At 36.7% G+C, this 27,430-nt stretch overlaps 1 protein-coding gene across 1 annotated transcript in view; it reads left to right on the top strand.

Moving 5' to 3' along the window:
* The window catches only part of RASEF (RAS and EF-hand domain containing), a 40,224-nt gene extending 13,348 nt beyond the window's left edge, over positions 1 to 26,876 (top strand). Inside the window, exons 2-17 of the mRNA XM_068928378.1 lie at positions 2,090 to 2,236; positions 2,899 to 2,989; positions 5,873 to 5,968; positions 7,005 to 7,082; positions 7,477 to 7,592; positions 8,337 to 8,405; positions 9,237 to 9,321; positions 10,326 to 10,417; positions 13,224 to 13,458; positions 14,670 to 14,807; positions 14,920 to 15,067; positions 16,051 to 16,132; positions 17,370 to 17,484; positions 18,441 to 18,560; positions 19,557 to 19,633; positions 21,832 to 26,876. Of these exons, the coding sequence (XP_068784479.1) occupies positions 2,090 to 2,236; positions 2,899 to 2,989; positions 5,873 to 5,968; positions 7,005 to 7,082; positions 7,477 to 7,592; positions 8,337 to 8,405; positions 9,237 to 9,321; positions 10,326 to 10,417; positions 13,224 to 13,458; positions 14,670 to 14,807; positions 14,920 to 15,067; positions 16,051 to 16,132; positions 17,370 to 17,484; positions 18,441 to 18,560; positions 19,557 to 19,633; positions 21,832 to 21,940 (1,798 nt within the window). The 3' untranslated portion in view covers positions 21,941 to 26,876. The remainder of the gene's footprint in view (positions 1 to 2,089; positions 2,237 to 2,898; positions 2,990 to 5,872; positions 5,969 to 7,004; positions 7,083 to 7,476; positions 7,593 to 8,336; positions 8,406 to 9,236; positions 9,322 to 10,325; positions 10,418 to 13,223; positions 13,459 to 14,669; positions 14,808 to 14,919; positions 15,068 to 16,050; positions 16,133 to 17,369; positions 17,485 to 18,440; positions 18,561 to 19,556; positions 19,634 to 21,831) is intronic.
* The last annotated feature ends 554 nt before the right edge of the window (positions 26,877 to 27,430 follow it).

The raw sequence follows: 27,430 nt of genomic DNA, 5'->3' as shown, positions 1-27,430 counted from the left end.
AAAATGGACTTAAAATAAAGCTTAAAGGTTTTTTGCAATTGTAGCTATACTTGCGAAGTTACACTTGCAATCATCCTGCTCTCCATAATTACGCTAAGCAGAAATTACACCCTTAGCACCCTTGCCACCACCCAGGAACCTCTGTACCTAATCTTCTCCACCTGGCCCCTGGCAATAGTATGTTATCTTTCAGCACTTACAGAAACAAACCGAGCCCTATTTCACCTAACCGAAGGAGAATCAGAACTTGTCTCAGGATTCAACGCAGAATATGCTGCAGCCTCTTCGCCCTATTCTTTCTAGCTGAGTACGCCAACATCACGCTAATAAATACACGAACTGCCATCCTATTCCTCAACCCAAGTTCACTCAACCTGCCGCCTGAACTCTTTGCATTAGCCTTAGCCACAAAGACCCTACTAGTCTCCTATGGGTTTTTATGAGTCCGAGCCTCCTACCCTCGATTTCGCTACAAGCAATTAATAACCTTCTCTGAAAAAACTTCCTACCCCTAGCACTAGCTCTATGCCTGTCACACACTAGCCTACCGCTCTCCTACGCAGGAATGCCCCCACCCCCTTACTTCAGGAGATGTGCCTGAATCAAAGGGTCGCTCTGATAAGGTGAACATAGAGATTTACCAGCCCTCTCATTTCCTAAGACCAAACCTTAGAAAAGCCGGAATCGAACCTGCATGAGAGAGATCAAAACTCCTCTTACTTCTCTTATATTATTGTCTAGTAATGTCAGCTAATCAAGCTGTCGGGCCCATACCCTGAAAATGGTGGTCCAGCCCCCTCCCCTACTAATGAACCCCCATACCAAATTAATCTCCCTCCTTAGCCTTCTCCTAGGCAAAACAATCACTGTCTCAAGCAACCACTGAATCATAGCTTGAGCCGGTCTAGAAATCAACACCCTCACAGTTATCCCCCTCATTTCCAAGCCCCATCACCCATGGGCCGTGGAAGCATCAGTTAAATATTTCCTAGTACAGGCTGCTGCCTCTGCCTAGGTCCTATTCTCAAGCATATCCAATGCCTGAGCCACTGGCCAATGAGACATCGCACAGCTAATGCACCCAACAGCCTCCCAATGCACCCAACAGCCTCCCTACTGCTAACAACAGCAATCACGATCAAACTAGGTCTAGTCCCCTTCCACTTCTGATTTCCAGAAGTCCTCCAAGGCACAGCTCTAACTACTGCCCTCCTACTCTCCACGCTAATAAAACTCTGCCCAATGGCCATCCTCTTCATAACATCGCCCTCATTAAACCCCACAGTGCTTACCACCCTAGCCCTTGCCTCAGCTGCATTGGGAGGGTGAATAGGACTAAGCCAGACACAGACCTGCAAAGTCCCTTGCCTTCTCATTCCATCTCCCACCTCGGATGACTCGCCGTGATCGTCATCTGTAGCCCCAAACTCACCTTCCTAACTTTCTACCTCCATGTCCTGATAACAGCAACGGTATTCTTATCCCTCAACACAACCAAAACTCTAAAACTATCCACACGAGGATCCTTGTGGACAAAAGCGCTCGTACTAAATGCCACCCTAACACTAACCCTTATATTGCTAGCGGGGCTGCCTCCACTGACAGGATTCATGCCCAAATGGCTAATTCTCCAAGAGCTAACTAAACGAGAAATAACAACCACAGCCACAATTATCACAATACTGTCACTACTAGTTTATTCTTCTACCTGCGTCTTGTGTACTACGCAACCATCATCCTCCTCCCAAACTCTGCCATCCATATAAAACAGTGACATATCAATAACCCCACAAACACCTCCGTCACCATCCTCCCTTCTCTCTCTGCCATCCTCCTGCCCGTCATCCCCATAATCCTTGCCACCATCTAGAATAGATAGTATACCTTTACTGGAGTGTAAAGAAAAAGGAGGGATAAAAATAATTTAGAGAATTGCAAACATCAAGCTGAATGTTCAAAGTCTATATTAACTTGTTAAATTTAAAAATCTGCAATAAAGAGGAACATCTTCACTTGGAATAAATTTTTCAAGCCTTATATGCAGCGCTGTTCCAAGGAACTGTATTAGAATGGTATCTGTCTTTTTCAGACAAGAGCAAGTCAGTGTTCTGTATCAGAATATTCATATAGTGGAACCAAGATTAATCCAGCCTTACGAACATGTCATTAAGAACTTCATCCGAGAGATCAAACTTCAAAGTACAGAGATGGAAACCTTAGCCATTGCTGTAAAAAGGTATAGTAAGTCATGTTTCTAGTTCATTTGTGCAGTTACTTTTTCCTCCATCACTCTTGCTTGGATAAATTACTGTAAGTTAATGCCAAATGTGCCAAACAATCTTTTCATAAACTGAGCTCAAAGAGTATAGTTCATAAGCACATACACGTGCATAAGCAGCTTGGAAATGGCTCTTTATTTATATTTTTGGATAAGTCTTGGACCAGACTTTTGAAGCTGCATTCCTGTGTTTAGTATCTAAAATATTTTGATTTCTCTTCCTTGGCTGTAATGTTGAGTTTTAGCATATGTGCCTGTTACAGTTTCATTTAACAAAACATGTTTTTGCCTCTCCAGCTTCAGGGGATGTATTTACCTATTCTTGGTACATGTGATCTTGAATCATCACTACTGAAACCAAACAGATTATGTCAAAATGCAGATGTGATGTATTTCATACTAATAATCTGTTCTCTTCTATTTTTTTAACTCTAACTCACCTGTATTTTCAAATTAGCTTGTGATTTTGGCTCCCAGACACACCCCTTCCAAGGTCTGGGCGGTGTTCAGCTGTTTCTCTGTCTAATTTCTCTGAGCTTGTGCAGGGAGACGTGTTTTACACAAGTTTCCTCAGAAGCCAGAGGTCAATTCGTAAGACTATATTTACTTTCAAATTTTAGAGCTCAGGATAAAGCAGCAGTTCAGCTCAGTGAGCTGGAGGAAGAGATGGAACAACGGATACAGGCTGCAGAGCATAAAGTTAAAAAGGAAGTGAGTATTTTGTATTTACGGGATTTCACAGTTAGCAAACTCTCAGTAGTCTTAAGAAGCGATGGCCAAGTGATTCTTTGATCCTGATGGGCTGATTCAAAGCCACTGAAGGCAGGTCTGGAAGAAAAGAAACTATTAATGAGATAGGAAATATAGTTGTTTAACGCTCTTCCAAAGAGGAACAAGAGCTCAGATGAAATAAACAACAGAAAACTCTCCTTTCCATTCTATGAGAAAGTGGTGAGGTAGAGGAGTTTGTTTCTGAGACTAGTCTTGGAAGCAGATTGGAAAACTGACCTTTCACCAGAAAAGAATGGAATCTATTTTCTACTGCTAGTGGTAGATGAATTTGTGTTGAAATTAAAGTTCAGGTCATTTGTTCTTAATTTGTGAATCTGCCTGGAGCAAAGATCTGTCTTTCCGCTATTGGCACATTTAGATCCTGTGATTACATTTTAGAAAATTGTAGAGAAGAGGGAGGATATTTTTCATGAAAATTTGTGAAAGCCTGGACCTCTTGAAGTTGATGGGAAGTTCTCTGTTATTTCAGTGTGCTAAAGTTTTAGCCGTTGTTTCAGTCCACTGGTAGACTTGATGGCAAAGTATAAGAATCCTCTTCCCCTTACTTGTTGAAAGATAGAGTTGAACAGCAGGTGGTTAGTAATTCTAAGTAGAAAACAACACAGTAAAACCACCCTGTCTATGTTGTCTACTTCCTGTTACACTGTTGTTAAATTCACATATGATAAACCTAACTTTGTAGTAGGCAAAGAATAAAAATTCCTGTGAAATGTTCTAACATGGACATAATAAACTCAGCAATTGAAATATATACTGTGGCCATTATTATTGCTCTGGTAGGACACACTGAACATTCTCAGTTTGGGTTCTTTCACAAAAGCATTTTGCAGAGTAAGAAGCAGCAAAGTGCAAACAGCAAACTTGCTGGTATTAAAACAGTTTACGAGAACTGATCAGTGAGGTACGTGGTATTCTGATAGATTTGGTTCAGGCTTCGTCTTTTCTGTTCAGAAGGAAACACTCCTACCATAACATGAGTTAGTTGTTTTCCTAGAAAGAAAACATAATGGCATAAAAATGTTATAGATATCACTGCAGGCAAACAGTGTATCATCATGTATTCAGCTAATGATAGTGCAACTCTCAGTGCCAATATACTTTCTGTTTGGAGAAATAGTAAGCATTTTGGTTCAGGAAACAAATGCATTTGTTTTGGAAATGTCCTTTCTGTACAAAATGGTAAATCACTGAAACAAAATTAAATAACCTTGTTCACTCCTGTAAAAAGATGACTGGGAAATGTGTATTCATTGAAGAACATCCACAGTTATGTATTAGCAATATATAAAAACACATCCGTGTATTATCCATTCATAGTCAGTGTTTTCACTTTCTAAAAAGAGTCCCTCATGATTCAACAAAATTCCTTGTAGTTTGCAATGCTTATGCTAATGAAAGATCTGTTCTTTGGCTTGAAGTGCTTTAGGAAAAACAAAAAAAGAGGCTGGGAGCAGCCTCAAAAAGTCATCAGCTTAAGTCCTCAAACTGTCATTGATTTGTGTGGATTGGTGTTTCACCTTTCATGCTTAGATATAAATATCAAAGATGGGGTGTAACTTGTTTCTCACAGCACTCTTTACATTTTTACTGCTGAACGTTCTATTTAGCTCATAGCTCCACTTACTCCACCTTCTAAAACGCCCTGAGAGTAAATGTAAGATATTTACTTTGTGGGATTGTACTAAGCTATTAATCTTAATGCCTACACTCACACTATTGTTTGTCAAAATGATCTCACTCATGCAACTGGGACACCTTCCTCTGCATGACAGTATGTGCAGTTTGAGCCTATATATCTACCTCTTTTTTTTTTTTTTTTTTTTTTTGTAAGAGAAGCAAACAGTTACCTAACAACTGATACGTTAGCAATTTACGTAGGTGCCAACAGCAAGAGAATCTAGCCTAAACTGATTACTTTGATTGGTTATCATTCTAACACGTGGATGTCAGCATAACATGGGAAAGAACTGAATTGTGAGCAAAGTCGCTGTCTGTCTATCTGTTTCCACCTGAAAACCCAACGGGTCTCACTGACACCATATATCAGCACTGAATACTGGGTTCTGTGTAGTGAAACTGTGTGCTTAAATAACAGGGAGTGACTGGAGTGAGTTAAACACATGCTCATGTACAGCCCAGGGAGCACATCATTCTTTTCATTGCCAGTTCAAAACTGTTTTGGGGGTACCTTCCTTCCAAATTCTATTGGTTTTGATTAAAATAAAACTCAAAATCATTTACTGGGTTTAGTAGTCAATCCAAGTCTACATGAAACGACCATGATTAAAGATGTTGTCATCAGCATACCTTTTACGAAGCCTGGACCTATAGTTTTCAAACTTTTACAAGGGTTAAATTTAGAAAGATATGTAGGAATAAATTGAAACAGGAATAAATTAGTGTCTGTATGTATATTTTCATATATAAATATATATTTGTATGCAGACACACATGGAAAATTTGAACAACACTTATTTCAGTTTTATTTAAGACATTGGGAATGCTAAGTGCAGGAGAATATGACATGAATAGCAAACACTGAATTGACCTGTATCTTTGCTTCCATGACCTATATCTTTGCTTCCATCTGTTTAATGTTTCATTTCTGTAAATATTTTATAAGTGAATGGCAATAACAGAATCAATATCTGTGGGTGCTAAGAAAGGCCACTGACTTAATGGAAAGACCAAACTACACAAATCAGTCCAAGAGGAAAATGTTCGGCTTTTCAAATTGATGACTACGTTCTTTAAGAAACGTCTGAAACCTGTCTTGACTCTTAATAAGATAACATATTGCAGGAGAAACGAAAAGCTGAAGAAGCACTAAATGAACTGAAGCGCCAGTATGATACTGAAGTTGAGGATCTTCAGGTGACAATAAAAAAGCTTAGAAAAGTAAGTAGTTTGCAGTCATGGCTAAAATAATTGTAAGAAATGCTGACCTGACGAAGTGCCTTCCTGAAGATGGATAATCACAATTATAGCTTTTTAGTTTAATGTATATTAATAATTGGCAACTTTTAAAAGAAGTTTTAGGTTGTGTTAATATGAATATTACAATTATCTAGTCTGCTAATTGATGCGTTAGAAGTAGTGTAGTATGTTGCTCCTAAGTATTTGTAGTTTATAGAATTAGATGAAATTGGCAAAGCCAAGTATACTAATTTGCTATGTTATAATGATGTAGTGCCTTTTGGCAAACTAGTCCAGTTCTCTCAAGTATTTCAAATGTTCATGGTAGAGGTAGGTTTAAACTGTAATCTGAAATTGAAATCACTAGTAGAACTAGTTATTGCTAGTCTAAAGTTAAATCCAACATGATTTTTTCATTTGATAGCTAACTCTGTAAGATAAACCAACATCTCAGATACGAATATCGGTTTGAGTTATTTTGTAATCTCGTTATAATTTTCTGATTAGCTTTTGCTGTAGGTGTTAGCAACATTATAGCAACCATGGAGGTTTTATTTTGCTTCTTACTAAATTACACTTAAAGCAGCATTGGTAGAAGTGGATAGTCTCATGAGAAATAATAAGCGCTTGTGTTACAAATACTGCGGAGAATTGACATCGATGAGGTAGCATATACTTTATTTATTTATTTTTAAATTAGTGGAGGCACACCTGTTTGTATCTTAATATCTGGCTTTTATTTCACTAATAATGCAGAACAAATACTTGTAGCAAATCTACAGAGTGCAGAGTGCATTTAAAACATTTTAAAGTATTCACTTAGAAGTAAATTATGAAACTGGAAATTTTTTGGAAGAGATGCTGCTTACTCATACAATAGGGAAAATTATGAATTTTAAAAACTTTCATAGCTGGAACGCATTTGGGGTAATTTAGTATGACATCCATTACTTTTTACGTTCTTTGAATCAGAACAGTCAAGAACATACATTAATTGTTCATGTGTTTATTCTTATAGCTGGAGGAACAATCCAAAAACATAAACCACAGGGAAGATGTGGTTGAACTGAAAAAAAGGATACATGATATGTTGCTGGTAAGAGCTGATTATCATTAATGTATTAATTTAGCCTTAGTGTTCAATACAGATTGTTTTTTCACAATTTGTCCTGGTGTGTTAATGATTAAACTAAGAAATATACTTTCTAAGTTGTTGGCAGGTGTATGGGGATATTTATCTTGAGGGGGGAAAAAAATTCTATTTAAGTGGATAGATACACACTGTAGGTGTAATATTTAGAAATTACTTGAAATGATACAGTCTTATTTTTGTATAGCAGAAATGGAAAAATCAAAAATTGGTAGTGTTCTTAGATGCTAGATATTGACTAGCATAACTTTGATTTTTATTTTAGCATTACAATATGTCAGCGCTTTATGGAAGTGACTAACAGCTCGCATCTAACTAATGTCTGCTTTTTTTTTTAAAGGAAAATCAGAAACTTAAGAAAGATCTTTTAGAAGCACAGACAAATATAGCTTTTCTACAGAGTGAATTAGATAGTTTGAAAAGTGAGTACGCAGATCAGAGTTTCAACACTGAGAGGTAAGGTATTTTTACATGATAATATTTTCGGCAGGGGAAAAAATCTGTTGTCTGCTGTAGTTATTATATATGCAATTGATAACTTTATTTTCTTGACTTACCATAACTGACAAATACATGTCTGACAGTGTGCAAAGTATACCATGACCACTGTTCACTTAGGTTATCAAGGCTCTGAAAGAGCAAGTGCTAAACATGATACAAACTCTCATAATCATGCAAAGAAGCCCATTGATTTTCCTGGGACTTCAGTTAGGAGTAAAAGTTATAGCATCAGGCACTTTTTTTCCATGTGCCATGGCTTGCACTCGAAAGAATAACTGTGAATGTCAGGAAAAATAAAGTTTAGAAGCCTCCTGCATCGTTTTCAGCCATATTTTCCTGAAAGCAAATGAGAGCTGCTTCCAGGTACTTGTATTCATTTAAAGGCATCTGTATGACAGTTTCACGATACTATTATCTTTATTCACAGCTTTTGTTGAGATACAATAGCTGAGATCAATGAAGTTATCAAATTGTCTTCTGTTGCCTAAAATTGCTTTTAACATATTTCAGCAATCTGAGATGTAAAAATAGAAAAATACACATTTAGAAATATCTTAAAACATTGTATTTTTTTCCCCACTGTATATTTATCACTTTTCAGAAATGTTGACTGTTGAGTTTTGTCCTCTGTCCAGGCAGAACTGTTAAAAAAAAAAAAAAAAAAAGTGACCCTATAAAGAATAACTGTTTTTCTTACAGAGATCTAGAAATGATCCGAGAGTATACAGAAGACAGAGATAATCTGGAAAGACAAATTGAAATGCTTCAGTAAGTTCCCAGTAATTCAGACTTCTAGTAACAGATTTTATCCAAAAATATTCAGAGGTAAACAGTCTTCTAGTTATGTGAAAGACGCGGATGGAATTTGGGAAAAAAATATCAAGTCAAATATTGAAATAGCCTCAATTCTCATAGAAAGTACTCTACAAATCTATATGATTTCATCTTAAGCTTGTTTTCCCGTATTATTGAGCTGGATGCTCATGTGGCAGCAGTTATGGCTATGCCATCTGGGTTTTGTGTTCTTCCCTGGTATTTTCGCTTAATCTCTTCCTATCCGAAAGGAAAAAAGGCATATCAGATCCTGTATCTTCGAAGCTTCATTTTTAGAAGTCTGGATTAATCTGGAGTGGCATTAGTTACCTTTTTGATTTCCCATTTTTAGGCTAACGTAACTGTGCAGCAGGTGTTTATGTGTTTTATACACAAATTTTTGGCAGCCTATCCATGATGTCTCTGCTTATGCCTTCTTAAACACTTCTTCCATTTTTTTTCCTCCCTGCTTGTTAAACAGAGGCGTAGAGGATCATCCTATGCCATTGTTTTTTAAGCAGAGCTCTCTACTGACTGAAGTGGCTCAAAAGTATTAACCAAAACTGGCAGTTCCTTGAATTCAGTGCATGTTAGTATGTGACTACTGAGCTACTAACACTTTGGGCTTTTTTCTTTTTTTCACTAGCCTCATTCATTGACTTTCTTTTCTTTCTAAAAAGCTGAATGAGATCTGAGTCTATCCATGCTGCTCCCAGTATTATTTCTTGGCTCTTTAGATTGACTTACTTTCTCTAGTAACTCCCTGTCTCTATGTTTCCTGGTTAGATCAGCTAACAGAAAGCTACACGACAGCAATGATGGCTTAAGAAGTGCACTTGAGAACAGTTTTAGCAAGTACAACCGGTCACTGGTATGTAGTTGTATTATACTTTAATATAATATTATATTGTTTTAATTATTAATTTGGATATTAATATATAATTTATATCTATATATCTATATATCTATATAGATATATATCTATATATCTATATAGTTTGCCATTTCGACATATTGGAAAAACTTTTTAACTCCAAAACCAATGGTCAGGCAAGCGTTATGTCACCACAAAACTAGCCAATTGTTTAGGAAGGATGGTGCCAGAACAATGGGACCACAGGGACAATATTGGCCAGCAAAAAGGAGAATACGGACCATTGCCTGTTTCCAGCATACCCTATCAGTGAATGGAAGTGCCTTTTGCTGATACAGGCTCCCAGAGTTTCACTACAGATGCAACAAGCGATACCATTTCCTTCCTCTATGCCCTGAAACATAAAGGAGGCAGGTTACAGAGAAGAGAGGAGAAGCTGTTCTCAGTGAATGAATTTAAAGGAGGGAGGGCAGAACATGTGAAAGACTTTGTCATGTGCTGTCAGTTGAAGTTGGTCTTCACAATCCCACTTGAGAACCAGAAGTTGTATCTACTGGAGCCAGCTCAGCCAGTGACATTTTCTTTTCCCTTTTAGTCATCAACAGGTGTGGACTGACTGTCTTTTAAAGAACACAAGGACAATCCTCTTGCCCTTTCTCTAAATACTGTTTTTCAGAATTTATTATCTCAAAACTCTTAGCAGTATAGTCATTGACATCTCCTTCTTGGGAAATGCACTTATCTTTTGTGATTGAGTGTGTCCAGCAGATCCAGTATTAAAGCAACAAGGGAGCCTAAATGATATATGTAATGTGCTGCATGTAATGTAATGTGTTGACATTTGGTACAATTTAAAGGAAAAGGTTTAATTAAATATAAGGAGTTGAATATACATGAAAATGCGTAGCAGTTTCGAGATTTTACACTTTTATCATGACAAACCTAGATGCTTAAACTGTGTTTATCAAACCTATCATGTATTTCTTCTGTATTTGTCACAGCGGCTAGTAAACACCTCACCAGGAAATACCATTTCTAGAAGCAGTCCCAAGTGTAGTGGTGGACAGTCTCCTCTAAATCCACGGTATGACAGGTAAGCCAGTTTTGCTTTTACTCAGTTTGAAAAGGATAGAACTTTGCAAATATCGTAGAAGACTAAATACTCTCAAAAAACGAAATAATTCTGTCTGATTCAGAAAGAATGTGTGACCTTTATAGCATTTGGTCGAAAGTATAATGAAGTCGATGGGAATCTCTTCAATGACTTCAGAAAGTTCAGGAAACCTCTTTTCAGTGCTAACTAATGAAATTGCACAGAATTCAAACAGCTTCGTGTTTGATCTTAGATTGTTTTAATTCTCATTTGTTTCTCAGTCTCCTTGCCTGTTTCCAAGGAACCAAAGAAGCTACTGAGCACCTCTATTAACTCATTTCCTCAGTACTTAGAAAATGAAGCATTTTTTATTTGTATCTTTATCCTATATGTCTAGTTTTCCCGTATAATAATTGTCACAAAGGTATTTGGGCCTAATTCTTCAAAGGGAAAATGTTATCTCCCACTGACATGCAAGAATAGTAAGTGCGCTTGGGTATTAACGTAGTAAGAGTCCCAGAGAACCGAAAGTTATCTAAATGCAAATATCATAAATGGTCAGAGCTACTTCAGTTCTATGCTTACTGGATGCATTGGTCAGAACTTCCTCAAATCGTTTCAAGATTCTCATTGGTCTCACTGAGTGTTGGATTCTGCCTCAAATGCTGTAGGACATTTTTTAGCTGGAACTGCCATTAAAAATGTGTGTTCTTACTCAACTGATACTGTTTTGTCTTATTCTTTTGACATTACTTCAAACTCTGCAGAGATCTCTAATAGCATTCTTATTTGGCCTGTGTTTTATATTTTGCCAGTGGGATGAAAATCTTTTGTAGGGATTAAGTTGGCTTCCCCTTCATACTAATAATATCCAAATTCATTCAATACTGTTACTGATTCTGCTGTCTCCATGTGAGAGACATGTTTGCTGGCTAAAACATTTTGCTTCCTATAAACTGAGTCCTTCTGCTGAATGCAGATAAAACCAATTCCCTTATGATGGACCCTCTGCAAATTTTGAAAGATTTATCCATTACTAAGCTGCACATTGGACTGAGTAATTTTCTGAGGTTAGGGGAGGAATGAGTAAAACCTATTTAGGAGGGTTAGTGATTTTCTTCTCTGAGAATATTTATTAATATCTGCTGCTTGGTGCAATCCTTTGCATTCGAAGAAAAGCAAGAAATACAACTTTCTTTAGAAGAAAGTTTATGCGCTGGAGATAAAACTTCCTCTTAACAGGCATAATCTAGAAGGAGAGAGCGAGATATGAGTTTCCCAAAACACCCTGTTCATTTTCAGCACTTTGTCTCCTAACATCAGATCAGTGTACAGAAACACTGATTTGCATTTTAACATGTTTTAAGCAATTTACATTTCTAAATATACTTTTTCAGTTGCATAATGTATCTTAGTCTAAGTTGCTTTAAGCACATACAGAATTCCCAATGTTGAATCCATGCTTCAGTGGTGTTGAAAACTGACTAATAAAGAACTTGATTTCAGGGACTGCCTGGCCAGCTTAACTTTACTATAGCGTACACCCTTCTTTCTTATTATAGGCTCACGGGTGCTTGGATACAAATAGCATAGATCCTGTGATATTGCAAAACAAAGATCATACTCAGTCACGTGAACGTTCCTTATGCTGGGAGTATGGAAATAAGACAGTTCTGGATGCTATTGCAGTTGAAAGATGCTGCCTCTAACATCCCTGGTTAGCTACTTGCAGGGGGGAATTATACTGGACTCAGTAAAGGGTTCGTAATCCAAAAATCCCTGCAGTGAGCGCACACAGTTCTGCAGTGTGCCATTGTGCTGGAGCACCTGGCACCAGCAGCTAACTAGCTTTACAAGGAATCACGCTGGCCTTGGATGTTTGAGCAGTTCACTGCTTCACGTCCATTCCTAGAGGACAGAGCCAAACTGGTTCTCTCCTCTCTACTATGACTCTGAGATAATTTCTACGTCACTTTCATTTATACCTGTCCATATCTTGCTGCAGGAACAGGATAATGACTGTAGCCATAATATACTTTTTTAAGAGATTGATTCTTTTAAGATTCCCTCTATTTGTCTTTCTTTCTGCTGCTCCTTTTGCTCAAATAAAAGTAATATTGTTCCTGCGTAAGCCACGCTACCATTGCTGCATCTGTGTAAATATTCTTTTACGTTATGACATCCAGAACAAAAAAGATTTTATTTTGAAGGAAGGAAGAGGGGAAAGAAGGGACTTCCGTTTAGTGCCTTAAATTTTACATAGCTAACTAAACTGTAACAAAACATATTTCTGCAGCTTCTGCCTCTGTTGTTGCTGAGCTTCTGAACTCCATTGCCTCCTCTTCTGTACTCGTAGTTGCTACTTACTCACAGGCCTGTGTGAACCTGTGAGCAAAGGGCTCGATGCATTCATGTAAATTGGATACAGCACATCAAGGTGATTTTCCATATCCAACGTTAGCAAAACCATCAGCACTGAGCTATCATTTTCGGTCTTTGATATCTTCATAGTGCTTTGTTTTCTGACTCTCTTTAAAACAATTATTTTGTGTATGAATAAATAGGCATTCTTACTAGTCTTGGGAAGTCATCATCAATAAGATGGATTGCATGGATGAATCTGAAGATGAACAGATACGATAAAAAAGACTCTCTAAGCGGGAAGGCAACATAGGGCGGTGACATTTGCCTTAAAATATGTAGCTAGCATTTCTATTTATTGACTGTTCCAGAGTGGCTCAGATTCTGTTGTTAAAAAGAATAGTAAAATAAAATGTTGTTGTTTTGTTTTACTATTTCTGACTAGATCATCTCATTCTCCTTGTATGGATGAAGATTATGATTCTTTAGCCCTTTGTGACCCTATGCAAAGGGTAAACTATGAGGTTGACAGCTTACCTGAGAGCTGTTTTGACAGTGGTTTGTCTACCCTGCGAGACTCAAATGAATACGATTCAGAAGTGGAATACAGGCATCAAAGGATTTTTCAAAGGTCGCAGTGTGTACAAGAAAGCTTTGGTGGTGATGCTTCTGATGCTGATGTAAGTGCCAGACACTGCATTTCTAAGAACAACCTTTGACTGGAGGAAAATTAGCCTCTATTTTTAAAATGAAATGGATCTTTGCCCTAAGTATTTGGTTATATGCAATTAAATGAGATTACTGACAGCTTTTCTGTAGAATTTTACTCTTAAAAAAGAAAACCAAAGGGTTTTGATGATTTATTTAGACTTTAATTGGTAATTTGCTTTTCAAAGTACATTTCGTTAAAGGTTATCAAACAGCCTAGAGACAGAAGTCAATTTTCCTAGTTAAAAAGTGAATACTATAGAAGTAAAATAGGTTTCAATTCAGATTTTCTTTACTGTGCTGTGGCAGTGATTGGAAAGATGACATGCATAAGAATAATACTATTACTGCATACATCGGTTTACGTGGTAACTCTCAGAGCACTTTAGATAGGGTTATTGTCTCCATTGTGTTGATGGGGAAATGGAGATCTTTACTGACACCCACACAGCAAGAGTAGCAGCATTAACAGTGGAACACAGTTTTTTTGAGAGCAGATCTTTCACTGTGTCCGGTTGGTTTGTTTGCTGTTCAAAACGCCAGGAACAGTGCTGATTAAAGCTATCTGCTGTGTTCTGTTTAGTTTAGCTTAAGTAGTAGTACTCTGGAGAGTTACATCTTGTAGAAATATTTTGGAATAAGTTCTGAAATAATTTTTTCTAGTATTTGATTACTTTAGTTATTTTTTAAGCTGAAATTTTCCTTATGGAAATTCCTTTGCCTTACGTGGAAACCATACTGACAGTGTGTCCCCCAAATAGCAAACATATTTAAAGACAGAAGATATGCCATAGTAAATAGGAAATGTGGCTTCACTGGTTTCACTGGTGCCCGGATCAGAAAAATTCTGATGAAGTATCTTTGAAATTTGGCTAGTGTTCTCAAGTAGGAAAAAGAGAGACATAGGCAAATACTGAAATACATCATGTGGTACAGTTGTCTTTTTTTGCCTGCTGTAGCAGTTGATGTTAGTGTTAGTTGTAAGGTCTGGAGGTTACAGGACTTGAGAAAGCTGCACAGAGACTTTGCTGTCATGAATAAGAATTATGCAGCTCTGTTTGATCCTTTATCTCTATTTAATCCAAACTATTAAGAACAGAAGTTTCATTCAGTCTTAGCTCTGCCTTTCTTAAAGAAGCATGCTTTTCTCACTGGAGCTACCACACTGGCTTGTACTTTTCAGGTTCCAGAGATCAGGGATGAAGAAACATACAGTCCTGACAACAGCAGTGTAGTATTAGACTGGAAGCCCTCACGACCAGTAAGTCGAAGCAGCTCGATTGCTTCCACAAGGAAATACATATCTGCTATTCCTCCTCAGGTAACCAGTTATAAGTAAATAAATAAATAAATAAATTTTGATGTCCAGAACTATATTGTAAGATTTCTTAAATGAGGTGAATCAGATGGATTCTTTACTTTTTTTTTTTCAGTCGGAGGCAAGAGAATGTACTCCAAAATACTCAAGTTCTGAGAAGGCTTACAAGATAGTTCTTGCTGGAGATGCAGCAGTGGGAAAATCCAGTTTCCTTATGAGACTTTGCAAGAATGAATTTCGAGGCAATACCAGTGCAACCCTGGGTATCGTTAGCTTTCTTCCTAAAATACTAACATTTCACTACTATTCTGCAAAAGGAATGGGTAAAAAGAACATGCTCTGTTATCCCCAAGGATTTCGTAACTATACACATGCAGTTGCTTAGCTGTATGATCTAAATGACTATTAAAGCCCCCAAGTGTGTAACTGCTATTTAGAGGGGAGAATAGGGTACTACTTCAATTTAGTTTCTCTGTATAAAGCACAAAACCTGTTCTTGAACAATACAAAGCACCAAAAAAAGGAACCTTTAGTGTAAAGGTCCTAGAACCTCTTTACAAAGTCTTTTTGCATTTTCCATTGCCACTCTGTCTTCTCAGCCCGTTCCTGCGTTAGTCTTTTATACTATTGTTTGATATCCTTCATTCTATTCTTGATCTCCGTTTCTTCAAATTGTTATTGAAGCTTTAGTTCAAACGCTGCAGTAGGGATTTCTGGCGTGTTGTACGTGTTATCATAACCATCAGCTAACAAACTTGTCTTATTCATTCCAAAGACAGAATTTTTGTCTCCTAGTCAAATCATAGTTATGCGTATTTGTTTTATTTGCTTTGAGTCAGAATTTTTGTTTCAATTGAATTTCTTCTTCTCTTTGGCATTTGAAATGAATTCTACTTTATTTTCTCTCCTTCCATAAAACCATTTGGTAAAATAAAGCAGAGAGCGATCTTCTTGTTTGCTTTTCATAACACCAAATTTGGAATAATGTTATTGGGAAAATCAGTGGGCAAAGTATTCCTTTAAATGTTTTTCTAAAGTCAGATGGAATATTTATTCCCATATTCAGGGGATTGTTGCATTTCAGGGTTATAGGAACTATTGAAATCTCACAATTTATTAAAAGAGATGACATTTGAAATTATGCCCTTTTATATGGAATATTACTTTTCATTTTCTGTGGATTTGTTAATGCTATTGATGTTTTTAAGGTTAATATTGATTAGACTATATACATTATTCTTTTCAGGTGTGGATTTTCAAATGAAAAGACTAGTTGTTGATGGAGAACCTACAGTGCTACAGCTGTGGGACACAGCTGGGCAGGAGAGGTTAGTGATTCCCTGCAACTTACGTATAATTCGTTTTGTTTTTTTTTTCTGAATGAGATTTGCATTTTTCACCCCCCCCAAATTAATAAATACTACATGGCTCTATTGTAAATATGTCAATATGGCCATATGCGTCTGTAGACAGCTATGATTTTGCTCTGCTGTGACTCAGACAGGTGGAGTGTTCTGTGGTGATGCGTGAGATTACCTTTTATCTCTGCAGAGAGTACTTGTTGACGTCCATCTCAACATTAATTAGTTACATCTGTATCTCTCTCTCTCTTGCATTACTGTAAAAAGATGGGGCAGGAGTACATTGTTTCTTCCATTGCTTTCTTTGGCCTTATAGACCTGTGCATCTTCACAGACTCAATATTAGAGGGTTTTGTGACCACTTCCCTTGAAATTCCTGATCCTGATTTGCATTGTATTCAGTGAATGGAATATCTTCTCTCTTCTCCCCAAAGACTTTAGAGGGATATATGGCAGAATTGTCAAGGATCTTTAAATTATTGTGTAGGATTTCTGCAAAATCCTATGGCATCCTTACCAGCAAAGAGCCACTTTACAGAAGTAATGCCCTTGGTACTTATTAAGAAGTCACTCTGACACCTGGGAGGTCGGTTTAATCTATCCACAGGCTATGTTCTGTATTGGGCCATATGTATTTACTTTTGTTCAAGTGAGTGGATTATGGGAAGTAGGTAGAGACCGAATTACTCTTGCTGCATGATAAGTTTATGAAGAATATTTCTTATGTAATGGAAGTGCGTAGTTGCCATACTTAATTGTTGTGTTGATGGAAAAGACCACTCTCTAACTTGATAAACTCATTCCTGGAGTAAGTTTATTGACTTCATATTTTCTCCAAACGTAGCAGAGTAACCCATTCAGTTTCTGAACTTGTGTGAGCCTAAAAGCCTTGCCATGTAATCAAAGCCCAGTGCAAAGCAGCTATGTATGCTAGAAAAACTGTAGATTTTTTAATATTAAAAAAGTTTTGATTACTTATTAGGATGGAATCTTGTGGATTTGTATGGAGCGTTTGTAGATCTGTTTAAGTAACTTTCAAAAAGTTTTCTAGGAATTCAGCTGTGAGAAGACGCACAATGCGGATGGAACAACTCTATTTAGTAGTGTAATCACGTATTGCTGTGTTGTTAATGATGCAAAATTAGAATTCTTTTTTGTTAATGTAGCTTTAACGCAAGTCCTTTTCTTTTCCCCTCTTTGAAAGATTTCGAAGTATTGCTAAGTCATACTTTAGAAGAGCAGATGGTGTTTTACTGTTATACGATGTAACATGTGAAAAAAGTTTTCTTAATGTACGAGAATGGGTGGATATGATTGAGGTAAGAATCTTAAATTATATACAACTTGCAAGCTGTATTTCACAATGTTGTTACCTTGTTATTTAAAGTGAGGAGGTGAGTATTCCCACTGAGAAGTTCATTATTTGGTTCAGAATTCCAGAGTTCTTTTTAGAGAGACTGGCGTGATTTATAAAGCTTGGCTAATTCACTATGCAGTTATTCAAACTGCAATGTATAATAGAAGTCTAAGTTAAATGGAATATCTCAGAGTATTAAACTGTATCCTGACATACTCAGTCAGTGTTAAAACTGGTGCTTTGCGATGTTTTGTATAAAAGAGCATCATGCAATCACACTATTTCCAGCCCCTTCCTTTTGAAATGAACATGAGCGCTAGACCATTTCAGATATCCCTCCGTAAATGGCTTCAGTATTCCTTGTACACTCTGCATGTTAAACCAGTATGTTTAATTCTATAAATCAGCTATTGTCCTAGTGAAATTTTCAGTATTCTTTCTGTACTACATCTTGTTTGTTTATCTGAACATATTTCAAGAAAAAGATTTTCTTCTTCTACCAGATGCAATTAATAGGAGGGAAAATGATCAGCAAGAACTTAATTTCCCCTTCTGAAAGCTTTTTTTTAAATCATGGTAGCGGAATTAGTCTCTCTTCCTGTAGTAATTTAGTCATATAGCATTTAGATCTAGTGACTGTTTCCATTAGATTAATTTGACACATGAAATTCCTTGTTGGCTAACAGGGCTTATGGGAATACGTGCACATCTTTGCAAACACATGTTTAAGCTGGCTGCTTAAATTATGGAATTTCTCATGAAAAGCTCTCAGCATGATTTTAAGAAAATCTTTTTTTTTTTTTAATTGTGCAGAACTTTTTCTTGAGGGGAAGGAAATCAGTATGTTTACTTGCTTAAGTTAAATGATGACACTATTCTGAGTGTTCTTGCAATAAGGAAATAAAATATGCTTTACAGGATGCAACTCATGACAATATTCCAATTATGATGGTGGGAAACAAAGCAGATCTCCGCCAAACAGTTACAGAACAAGGACAAAAATGTGTGCCTATAAGCTATGGAGAAAAGCTGGCCATGGTAAGGTCTATGCCTGCTTATTTGGCATAAAGTGCTCTAAGGAACTTTAAAATGAAAACTACGTGAAATACTAGTAAAAAAGTCATTTTCTGGTCATTAATTTGAAATCTAGTCATCGATATTAGTGGATACTTTTCATGAAAGTTACTCTGCTGATGGCATGTTCTGGCTGAAATCTCATCCCAGTGTCCACTCACCTGAACTTCATTATTGGCTGACATATTCTTCACAGTCTTTATGGTCCGAAAAGTGCATGGACTGGGGGACTGAGCTTTTATGCCTCTGGAGAAAAACTGGCAAAGCAAATATTAGGGGATGAGACTCTCCAACTAACTTGTTCCTATTCAGTTTGAATGAAATATTTTCATCTTCAAGACACTGTCTTGTATTCCTGCCGTGTCTGCAGGAAATAGGGGTGGGGGGAAGTAACTCTCTGCTATAAATACAGGTATGGACAAATTTTTCCGTATTTTTATTCGGTGGTAAGGAAAGGATGCCTGAGTCCTGTATTTTGCAGGACAAGTGGACCATAGAGTCTTGAGCTGATGAGCGCTTGCACAATTGAATGATTGCACCAGGGCAGGTACCATGTTAGTTACTTACAAAATAATATTCCTGGTTAAGCTAGACCAGTTGCTACGGGTAAAGAGTAGCTAACAGCATGGCTTCAGTAACCTCTCCCAGCAGCTGTCTGCCCATTTTGCATTCTTGTGAGCAAGAAGATTTAGGCTGGACATTGAAACTATGATTTGTTTTTAACTCAGTTTGTTAATTAAAATATATTGAATATAAAAAACAAACAATTAAAATAAGTCCTTTTTTTCCCAATATTAAAGTGACTATATTAGAGAATTAAGATGAGCAGAATGAATACTGTTCATTTAAAAGCGTGTGTGATAATTCTTTGGAGTTACTGAGGAAACCATTTGTAATTTATAATACTTAGATAAGACCAGTTAAGCTACACTAGCTTAACATTTTATTTTCTATTCACAGACTTACAATGCGCTATTCTGTGAAACAAGCGCTAAAGATGGATCTAATATTGTAGAAGCAGTTCTTCATCTTGCTCGGTAAATAGCGCTATTTCTATTTTCAGATAAACACATTGCATATATTTTATGAAATGTACATTAGATACGTATATACACGTAAGACACGCACACACATTTTTTAAATTGCACCAAAATCTAATTCAACAAATGAAATTAAGAAAGGATGCCATGTCAAATCTTTATAGATCAATGCAAACCAGGATTTTTTTCTCAGTTTAATAAGATAACGCATTTTTGCTTGCAGATGTTACTCTCCTATCTTTATTAATATTAAAACTGGAGCTTAGTTGTGGAACTCATGCTTTTAAAACCTATTTGGTGAATTACTTATTTTGTAATGAGATACATAGATTTACTTTCATCGTTCTTTTATTTATATGTGTGTGTGTGTGTGTGTGTGTATATAAAAATATATATGTATATAAATAAAAGAACTAAGTAGATATATTTACACACATATGCATAAACGTATGTGCATATATATAATTTTTAATGCATTTTACATAGTTTTTACATATAATTAAATCTAAATTCTTTCCTAGGCATTCATATACATTTTGATTTTTCTGCCAGATCATGGCACATAGCTTTATTACAGACGGTTCTAATCTCACATATTTTCTTTGTTATCAGTTTCTCTCAGTTATTTAAAAGATAGAAATTCTGAATGTATCCATCCAGCAACGTAGTATTTCCATGATAAAGTATGAGCCAACCTTAGTGCTTCTACCCCGCTTCTAAATCCTTCTTTATTACCATTTTGTTTTGAGGAGTTGGCAGTGGGTAAGAAATCCTTAGTTTCTGAATTTTAAATTTGAAACATGGAGCCTGAGGCCAGAGTTACAGACCATATTCATTTAATTTTTGCGGCAGCCTGATTAAATAAACTTTTTGACACTTGGTTGGTATTTAGTTAAAATACTTTTAATTAAAATGACTTGAACAAAAAGTACTGATTTTCTGGGCAGGGTCATTGTTTCTACCATCAGGACTTTGAAAACTACCTATATTGCTAGGAAAACAAGAACATCAGAGATGCAGCAAGAACACAGCCATTTATTTATCTCCTGGTGTCAATGCAGAGTAAATGGCTGATTTGTTGAATGACTGGTTTCCAGGAACCTGGCTGTGAATGCAGCAGTGAGTGGACTGTGAAGTTGAGAACATATATAGTACAGTTAGGTAACATTAATCACAGTTGGAAGATGACCCCTAATGTTTAAATATGATAAATTTGTTTAAGGATTTGTTTCAAGGATTAAACTTTTTCCAGTTGGAGCTTTTCCAGTTTTCAGAATCTCAAAAACAAAATTTTAACAGTTCTCTTCACTAACTTCAGCAATCCTCAAGTGCTGTAGACATTACCCAAAGACCTTATTCTGGAATGGCTGGCTGTAATTCCTTTGCTCAAGACTTAGTGACTCTTATTCATTGATGGAACATTTCTGAATTGTGAAATAAAAATCTCTGCAGGAACATTTCGTAGGAGCAGACTGACTTCTAGACTGACCTATTGCCTCTTTTTAGGAATCCTTTCTGCCACCATTTTATGTTGAATAATACTTTGAGAGTATACTTTGAGTATTTTGAGAGGAACATCATGAATTTGTTTTACTGATGTAAGGATGACTTAAATTGCACTATAAGCAGGAAATTTTAGAGCTGGCTTTTAACATCCTAGGAGACCCATAATAGGCATACAAAATCAGTCACATGTACATATACCAGTTTTAAGGCTGCATTTGTAACAGAAAATCCAGCAATATGCTCTAAGGACAAATGTGTACTTGAAATTGCATGTTATTTAGTTTTATACTTTCAGCTAGGAACATGGTTAGTTTCTATGGTGAAACAGTGACAGTTACCAAATTAAAGGAAAACGTGAGCAAAAGGTAAGGTAGAACATGACACTGGTTATCACATATCAGAAATTATTATATTTCTGTCACTAAGAGTGCTTTGTATACAAATACTGATGCTATTTCCAAAGTGGAAACTTAAGACATGTTTGATTCCATGTACTGAAAAATGCTTATTGATGTTTATTTATATTTATATTTATTTATATTTCCTTTTACAGAAAGTTTGAATTTAAAATAGAAAGTAATAATGACAGTGAGCAATAATGAATAAGACGTGCTGAGAGAAACCGAATAATGGACATGAATAGAAATAAATTTAGTGAGCTTTATCCCTGTTTATTTGTTTATTAACAGTGAAGTGAGAAAACGAAGTGATAATGAAGATGATACAAGGTCAGTAACCAGCCTGGCTGGGACACCTGTCAAAAAATCAGCACTCACGAAGAACTGTTGCAATGTTTGAATGACGGATTCATTTTCTGACCTAAATAATTTACTTGTATATTTTTTACTGTTTTTAAAAAAAGGATAAATGAAGGATTTCAATAATGTATTCTTTTTACTATGGACTTAAACATTTGTGGATTTAGAAGCTGCACACCATGGAAAAAATCTAGCTTCTGCTCTCTGCTCATTCATATTTACGCACTTGCTTTGTCCTTTAGGTCCTGGTACCACCTTTCTGAAGTAGTGTAAGTCAATGAAGTGAGCTCAGAATCAGTGCTACAATAGTCAGTACATACAATATTGTAATATGTTGTACGTCCTTTTCCTGCTTGTTTCTTCATGGCATCAACATCTCTTGCATACAGAATATGCTATGATAACGTCACATCACTCATAGGCAAAGAAAAAATAACAGCCTCAGTTAATTTAATGTCTCTTTGTTCTTATCTGCTTATCTAGTTTTCTGAAAGCTGTGACTTACTCCTTGATGAAACATTTCTCAGCAAAACTCCAAATTATTAAAAGGTTTCCTATTTTCAAGTAAACCCTAAATTTGGGGCCCTAAGTGGAATGGGGATCCTTTGGGGACTACACAGTGGCAAATGTATGGGGTTCTGTCATAATTGCACAAAAGTTAATGAATTAGAATTTTACTTAATTTGAGGGCCTGAGGTTTTATTCGGACCTGAGAAGTAGACTTTCAATGTGATCCTACACAGATGGAAAGTAAAAGGAATATTTGCACAGACCATTACAGTTCCAAATTCCAGAGAGACTACAGTGTCTGCGGTATGTAGGATTACTGAGATGAAATAATGACCCAATACCTTAACTTGGTTATTGCTAGTATTATAGAGAGATACAGATTGTCCTTTCTCCCTGTTTTTCAAATGTTTTCCGTTCAGACACTAACTGAGAGGTTCCGCATAGTGCTGAGGAGTGTGTTTTAACTGATATTCTTTATGCCTCTTTCTGAAGTTTTGTACATGCAGGGAGAAGAACTGCTGCACATGCGCAAGCATCTGTATCAGCTGTTCATTAAAAGAATTCCCTAGAATGAACAAGAACCACTTACCTTAATGAGGACGATGTAGGCTGATTTTGAGAAAACGCTGAGAAACTCATTAGTGGGTGGTAGGTCTAACTGCCAGCATCCCTAAAATCTAAGTTGTTATTGCTTAGAGAAGTTTGAGCACTCCTGTATTTTAGTACAATTTGTACATATTTCTACAATCAGCAAACATGGTCCAATTCTTCTCAGTTTTAACTAATTTTAATCAGAATGAGAAAGGAGCCCTTCCAGACCCAGCTATTTCCGTCTGTTCTGTACATGTTGAGAAAACATCTCCAAGCTGAAACATATTTCATTGAATCAGCCCTGGATAAAGTTTTATGGACCAAAAAGAAACTCATACAACTAGCAGCTGTTACTATGTTTTATCAGCACTATGGTTGAACGCTGTATAGCTTGTGCTTTGTTAACATTTTTATAAAATGCGGAGTTCTCAGAAATAGGATGGTTCATCACATTTAAAAAAATGCTATCTTTCAGCAGAGCAGTGTTTTAGGCATCCTTTCAGACCTCTTGTTCAGAGCAGCTAATCTTTAAGTAACTAATGGAAGGATATAGAAGACAGACAAGACAGGCAGTGCTAGATGAAATAAGGCACTTTACTTCACTATTTCTTCCAGTCCTATAAGAGAAAATATATCCTTTCTGAAGCATTGAGTCAATCTTCACATGCAGACCTACCGTGTTCCACATGGATGATTTCAGTTGTAGCATTCTGCAGCCTTAGCGGAGCGTGTTGAGGACCTCCTCTGTGTTGTTCTGTGTTTACTAAAAAAAAAAAAAAAACCCACACGCACACACCTTCCCCTGCTTAAGTCCTCTTTCCACAAAGGAATGAAATGGAATTAGAATACTGATGGGTTATACTTCCAGATGTTTTTTCGTGGAGCAACAGGGAGAGAGGAAGATGATCCAGCTCTTGGTTTCTGAAGTGTAAGCTCAAAACCTGTGGGCTTTAAAGAGTTTTCCCAGCACAAAAGGGTCGTAATTATAAGCTGTTCCTTTCATCTCAAAGTATTGCTCTTTCAGTGTTATTAACTTCTGTTAACTTCCAGGGCTTAGACTGGGGCTCAGCATTCTACTGTACAACAGCTGAAGCACAGTATCTGACAGACTCTGTAGTTCTGGCCTGCAGTAAATGAGGTGAAATGCATTTGTATAGACCTTGTTGACACAGCTGCATGACCAGTACATTTTAGTTGGGTACACAGAATCACATGAAGTTGTTTGGAAGGATTTCTGGAAGTGGTTTTGTCCAACTTCGCACTCAAAGCTGGACTGTTACCACCTCTAGATCAGGTTAGCGATGGCCTTCCTAGAGAATTTGTGAAAAGCCCCAAAGACAGTGATCCCACCATCTCTTTGGGCGACCTGTTCACATGCTTGCACTCCGCTTCTGGTGAAAAACGTTTCCCCATGCCCAGCCTGAGTTGTCACAGTCACAATTTTTAGCCGTTTCCCAATTACACTGTCTGCTGCTACCAAGAGGAGTTTGGCTGCATTCTTTGCAACTCCCCTTTGAGTAGCTGTAGGCTATTGGATCACCCATAGCCGCCTTACCATTGTAAAATTTGTGAGGTGTCACTTTCAAATGTGGTTTCCAGATCCATACAGTTAGCACTGTGTGTGCACGTGCAGTAATTGTTTTCCAAGGTTCTTCTCCTCCAGAGAGTGCCATGTGAATGTCCATGGCCGTAGAAAGCCTAGTTGAAGGAATTTCAGGGACCTACCTTCACACCTATTTTTCTCTGCAGGATTGGGCCATGGATATTTTGGCTCCTTCTGATTGATTTTAATGACCAAAATCTCTCTTATGTTATTTGGCCAAACTTTATAAATGGAATCTCTTTTTTTAAGCTATATAATGTTTATGTGTGCCAGATAAAGTAACTTTAACTTGAATTTTTTATTTTTTTAATAAGATTCAGGGTTGAAAACTATTACCTTGGAATAGTTTAATGGTGAACATTACCAGAAGAAGCACTAGCAAATTGTAATGCAGCTGCAGCTTAGTTGGGGTTGTTGTTAGAAATCTTGCAATGATCAGCTGCATCAAGTCTGAACATTCACTTAATACTAGATAGAACTCTTGGTAAAGTGAGAGAGCTTGGAATGAAATTATTTGTTTCAATGTAGAAGGGGAAGTGCCTATTTGTACATGGAAATGATGAATTATATAAGGCTTTTATTTGCTTGCTTTGAAAAGTTACCTTTCTACCTGAAATATAAAACAGCAAATATCAGGTTTATGCTCTGACCTGGTTGCACTGCTGTACTTTTTTGTTTTTATGTTTTCATTTAGTACTTAAGAACTGTTCACTTAATTGCACAAAGTTGTTGTGTTAGCTAGTGGATGTGTTCCCTTAATACACATATTTATTCTAAAAGGGAAAGCCTTTTGTGTTTTTCCTGACAATCTGTAAATAAGATTATTTTTATTCAGTTGACATTGAAGTATTACTTCGTCCTGTATTGTTTTTTACCCTTTTAATTGTGGCATAGTATTCATTTTTTGAGGCAATGATTTCTGTGAGATGCTCCAAAAACATTTTGATCACATGAGTGTACTTATAACCAGCTCATACCTGTTCAACATACATTAGTGGCTTAGTAAGATGTTCGGTAGCTTCTCTTACTTGATTATTCTCATAAGTACAGTTATGACCTAACATGGTTTAAATGTTTTTCAATGTAACCATGTTTGTATTGACTATAAAATTAAGTTAGTATAAATATTTATGTTAGCAAAAATAAATAACAATTTTACTTCCAGATAGCCTGTTAAAATGTGTTCCAGGAAAAATATCTATGGGCCACTCCTGCAAGGAGCGCTAGGAGGATGTGCACCGAAGAAGATCCCCAGTTAAGCTAAAAGGTTTTGTGGCAGTGCAGTGTGGCAGACAATCTCTTCATACACAGGTCCGGGTACAAAAGTTTTCTTTTTTCCCCAGCCTACTGCTATGCAACAAGACTGGGTAACCTTTTAGTACAGAAGGTGAAAAATACCTAATCCAGCACAAACCAAAGGGAAATATTTGTTCATGTAGTAAAGGCACTTTATTATCTTGGGGAAAGAACTACTTCCAAGATGGTTTTGACTGTGTCAGGTAATTGAAGAGTCCATTCTGTATCTCAACTGCGGTTGAAATACCTTTACTGTTAGACCTGCCGTGTTTGTTAGTGTGTAACACTATTTCCCTGACCCTGTCCAGGCTGCTCATAGATTGCAGTAACTTTTAACAGCACCAGAGATTTCAGTATTTCTCTCTCACTATATTACTAATCAGGCCTAATTCTTTCTTACTAGTCTCCTGAGGACTGATAGCATCATGATTCAAGGCCATTTTGTTCCACATATGTCACTGTGTGAGAAAAAACTGATTATGGTTAAAGAAAATTCAACACAGCCATGCGGAATGTAGGTTTGATGTGTCACAGAGTTTGTAAAAATAAAGTCATTTTTCTACAGTTTCGGCCCTGTGAGTTATAGCTGTAGGTAGCTGGGCATAAATGAAATTAGTCATTAGGTGGCTGAGTAAGAAAAAAAAAACCAGCTGAACAGGTCTGCTAGTGAATATCAAGCAAAGTATTTAAAATAAAGCATATTTTCATACTTGTGTGGGGAACAAATTCAGCGAACATTGATTGTCTGTGCCAGCTTCTATTAAAGACTGTATATTATATAAATAGGCAGGCTCTAAAGTGCCAAAACTTTTGAAACTTAATTTATACTGTTTACAGGTAGAACTGTGGTGTTCATAGCTTGTTCTTCCTCGAAGCTACAGATCACTGCATTCTCTGTAATTTTGTACATATATATGTTTAAAAAGAACTACTCATTCTCTGTATTGCAATTTGCTGTACAATAAAATATTCTTTAATAACCATTTAGTGCAGTACCTTTCCTTTATGTCAGTGGTCAACAGCAGCAGTCCAGCTGCCAGCTGAGCATCTGTGACTTGCCAACCTAATATGGTTAAGGTTCACCGTTTCTGTGGCCAACAGCGTAGAAGAGCGATCAAGCTACCAATATCTCTGGCTGCTTCTGAACTCCTTGGCCTCAGTGAGCAATCCTCCATTTATATCTGGGTTGACAGGAGATGTCGCTCACTGGAAGTCCTGGGCAAGGCTTGAAATTATGCCATTGTAGCTTTACAGAGATGTTTTAATCACTTTATCTCCATATTACTGGAACATGATATTGGTAAGTTAAGAAAGCAAGCAAAAAGATAACCAAGAAAAGTAAGCCTATTGCAAATACACTTTATATTCTTGATATAGGGATCTATGAAAATGCTTAGCAGTCCGTACATCAAAAAGGACACCCTAAACCCCAAACTGAAAGTCACTTCAGGTAAAATGAGCAACTTAAATATGGATCTGATAGGAACTTAAAAGAATGTTAACGTCTTCTAGGTATTTTATTTCCTATTC

Source organism: Struthio camelus, chromosome Z, assembly GCF_040807025.1.
Source record: "Struthio camelus isolate bStrCam1 chromosome Z, bStrCam1.hap1, whole genome shotgun sequence".
In the NCBI taxonomy this organism is placed as follows: domain Eukaryota; kingdom Metazoa; phylum Chordata; class Aves; order Struthioniformes; family Struthionidae; genus Struthio; species Struthio camelus.
The sequence above is the reverse complement of the archived record's forward strand: the minus strand, read 5'-3'. Positions and strand labels throughout refer to the sequence as shown.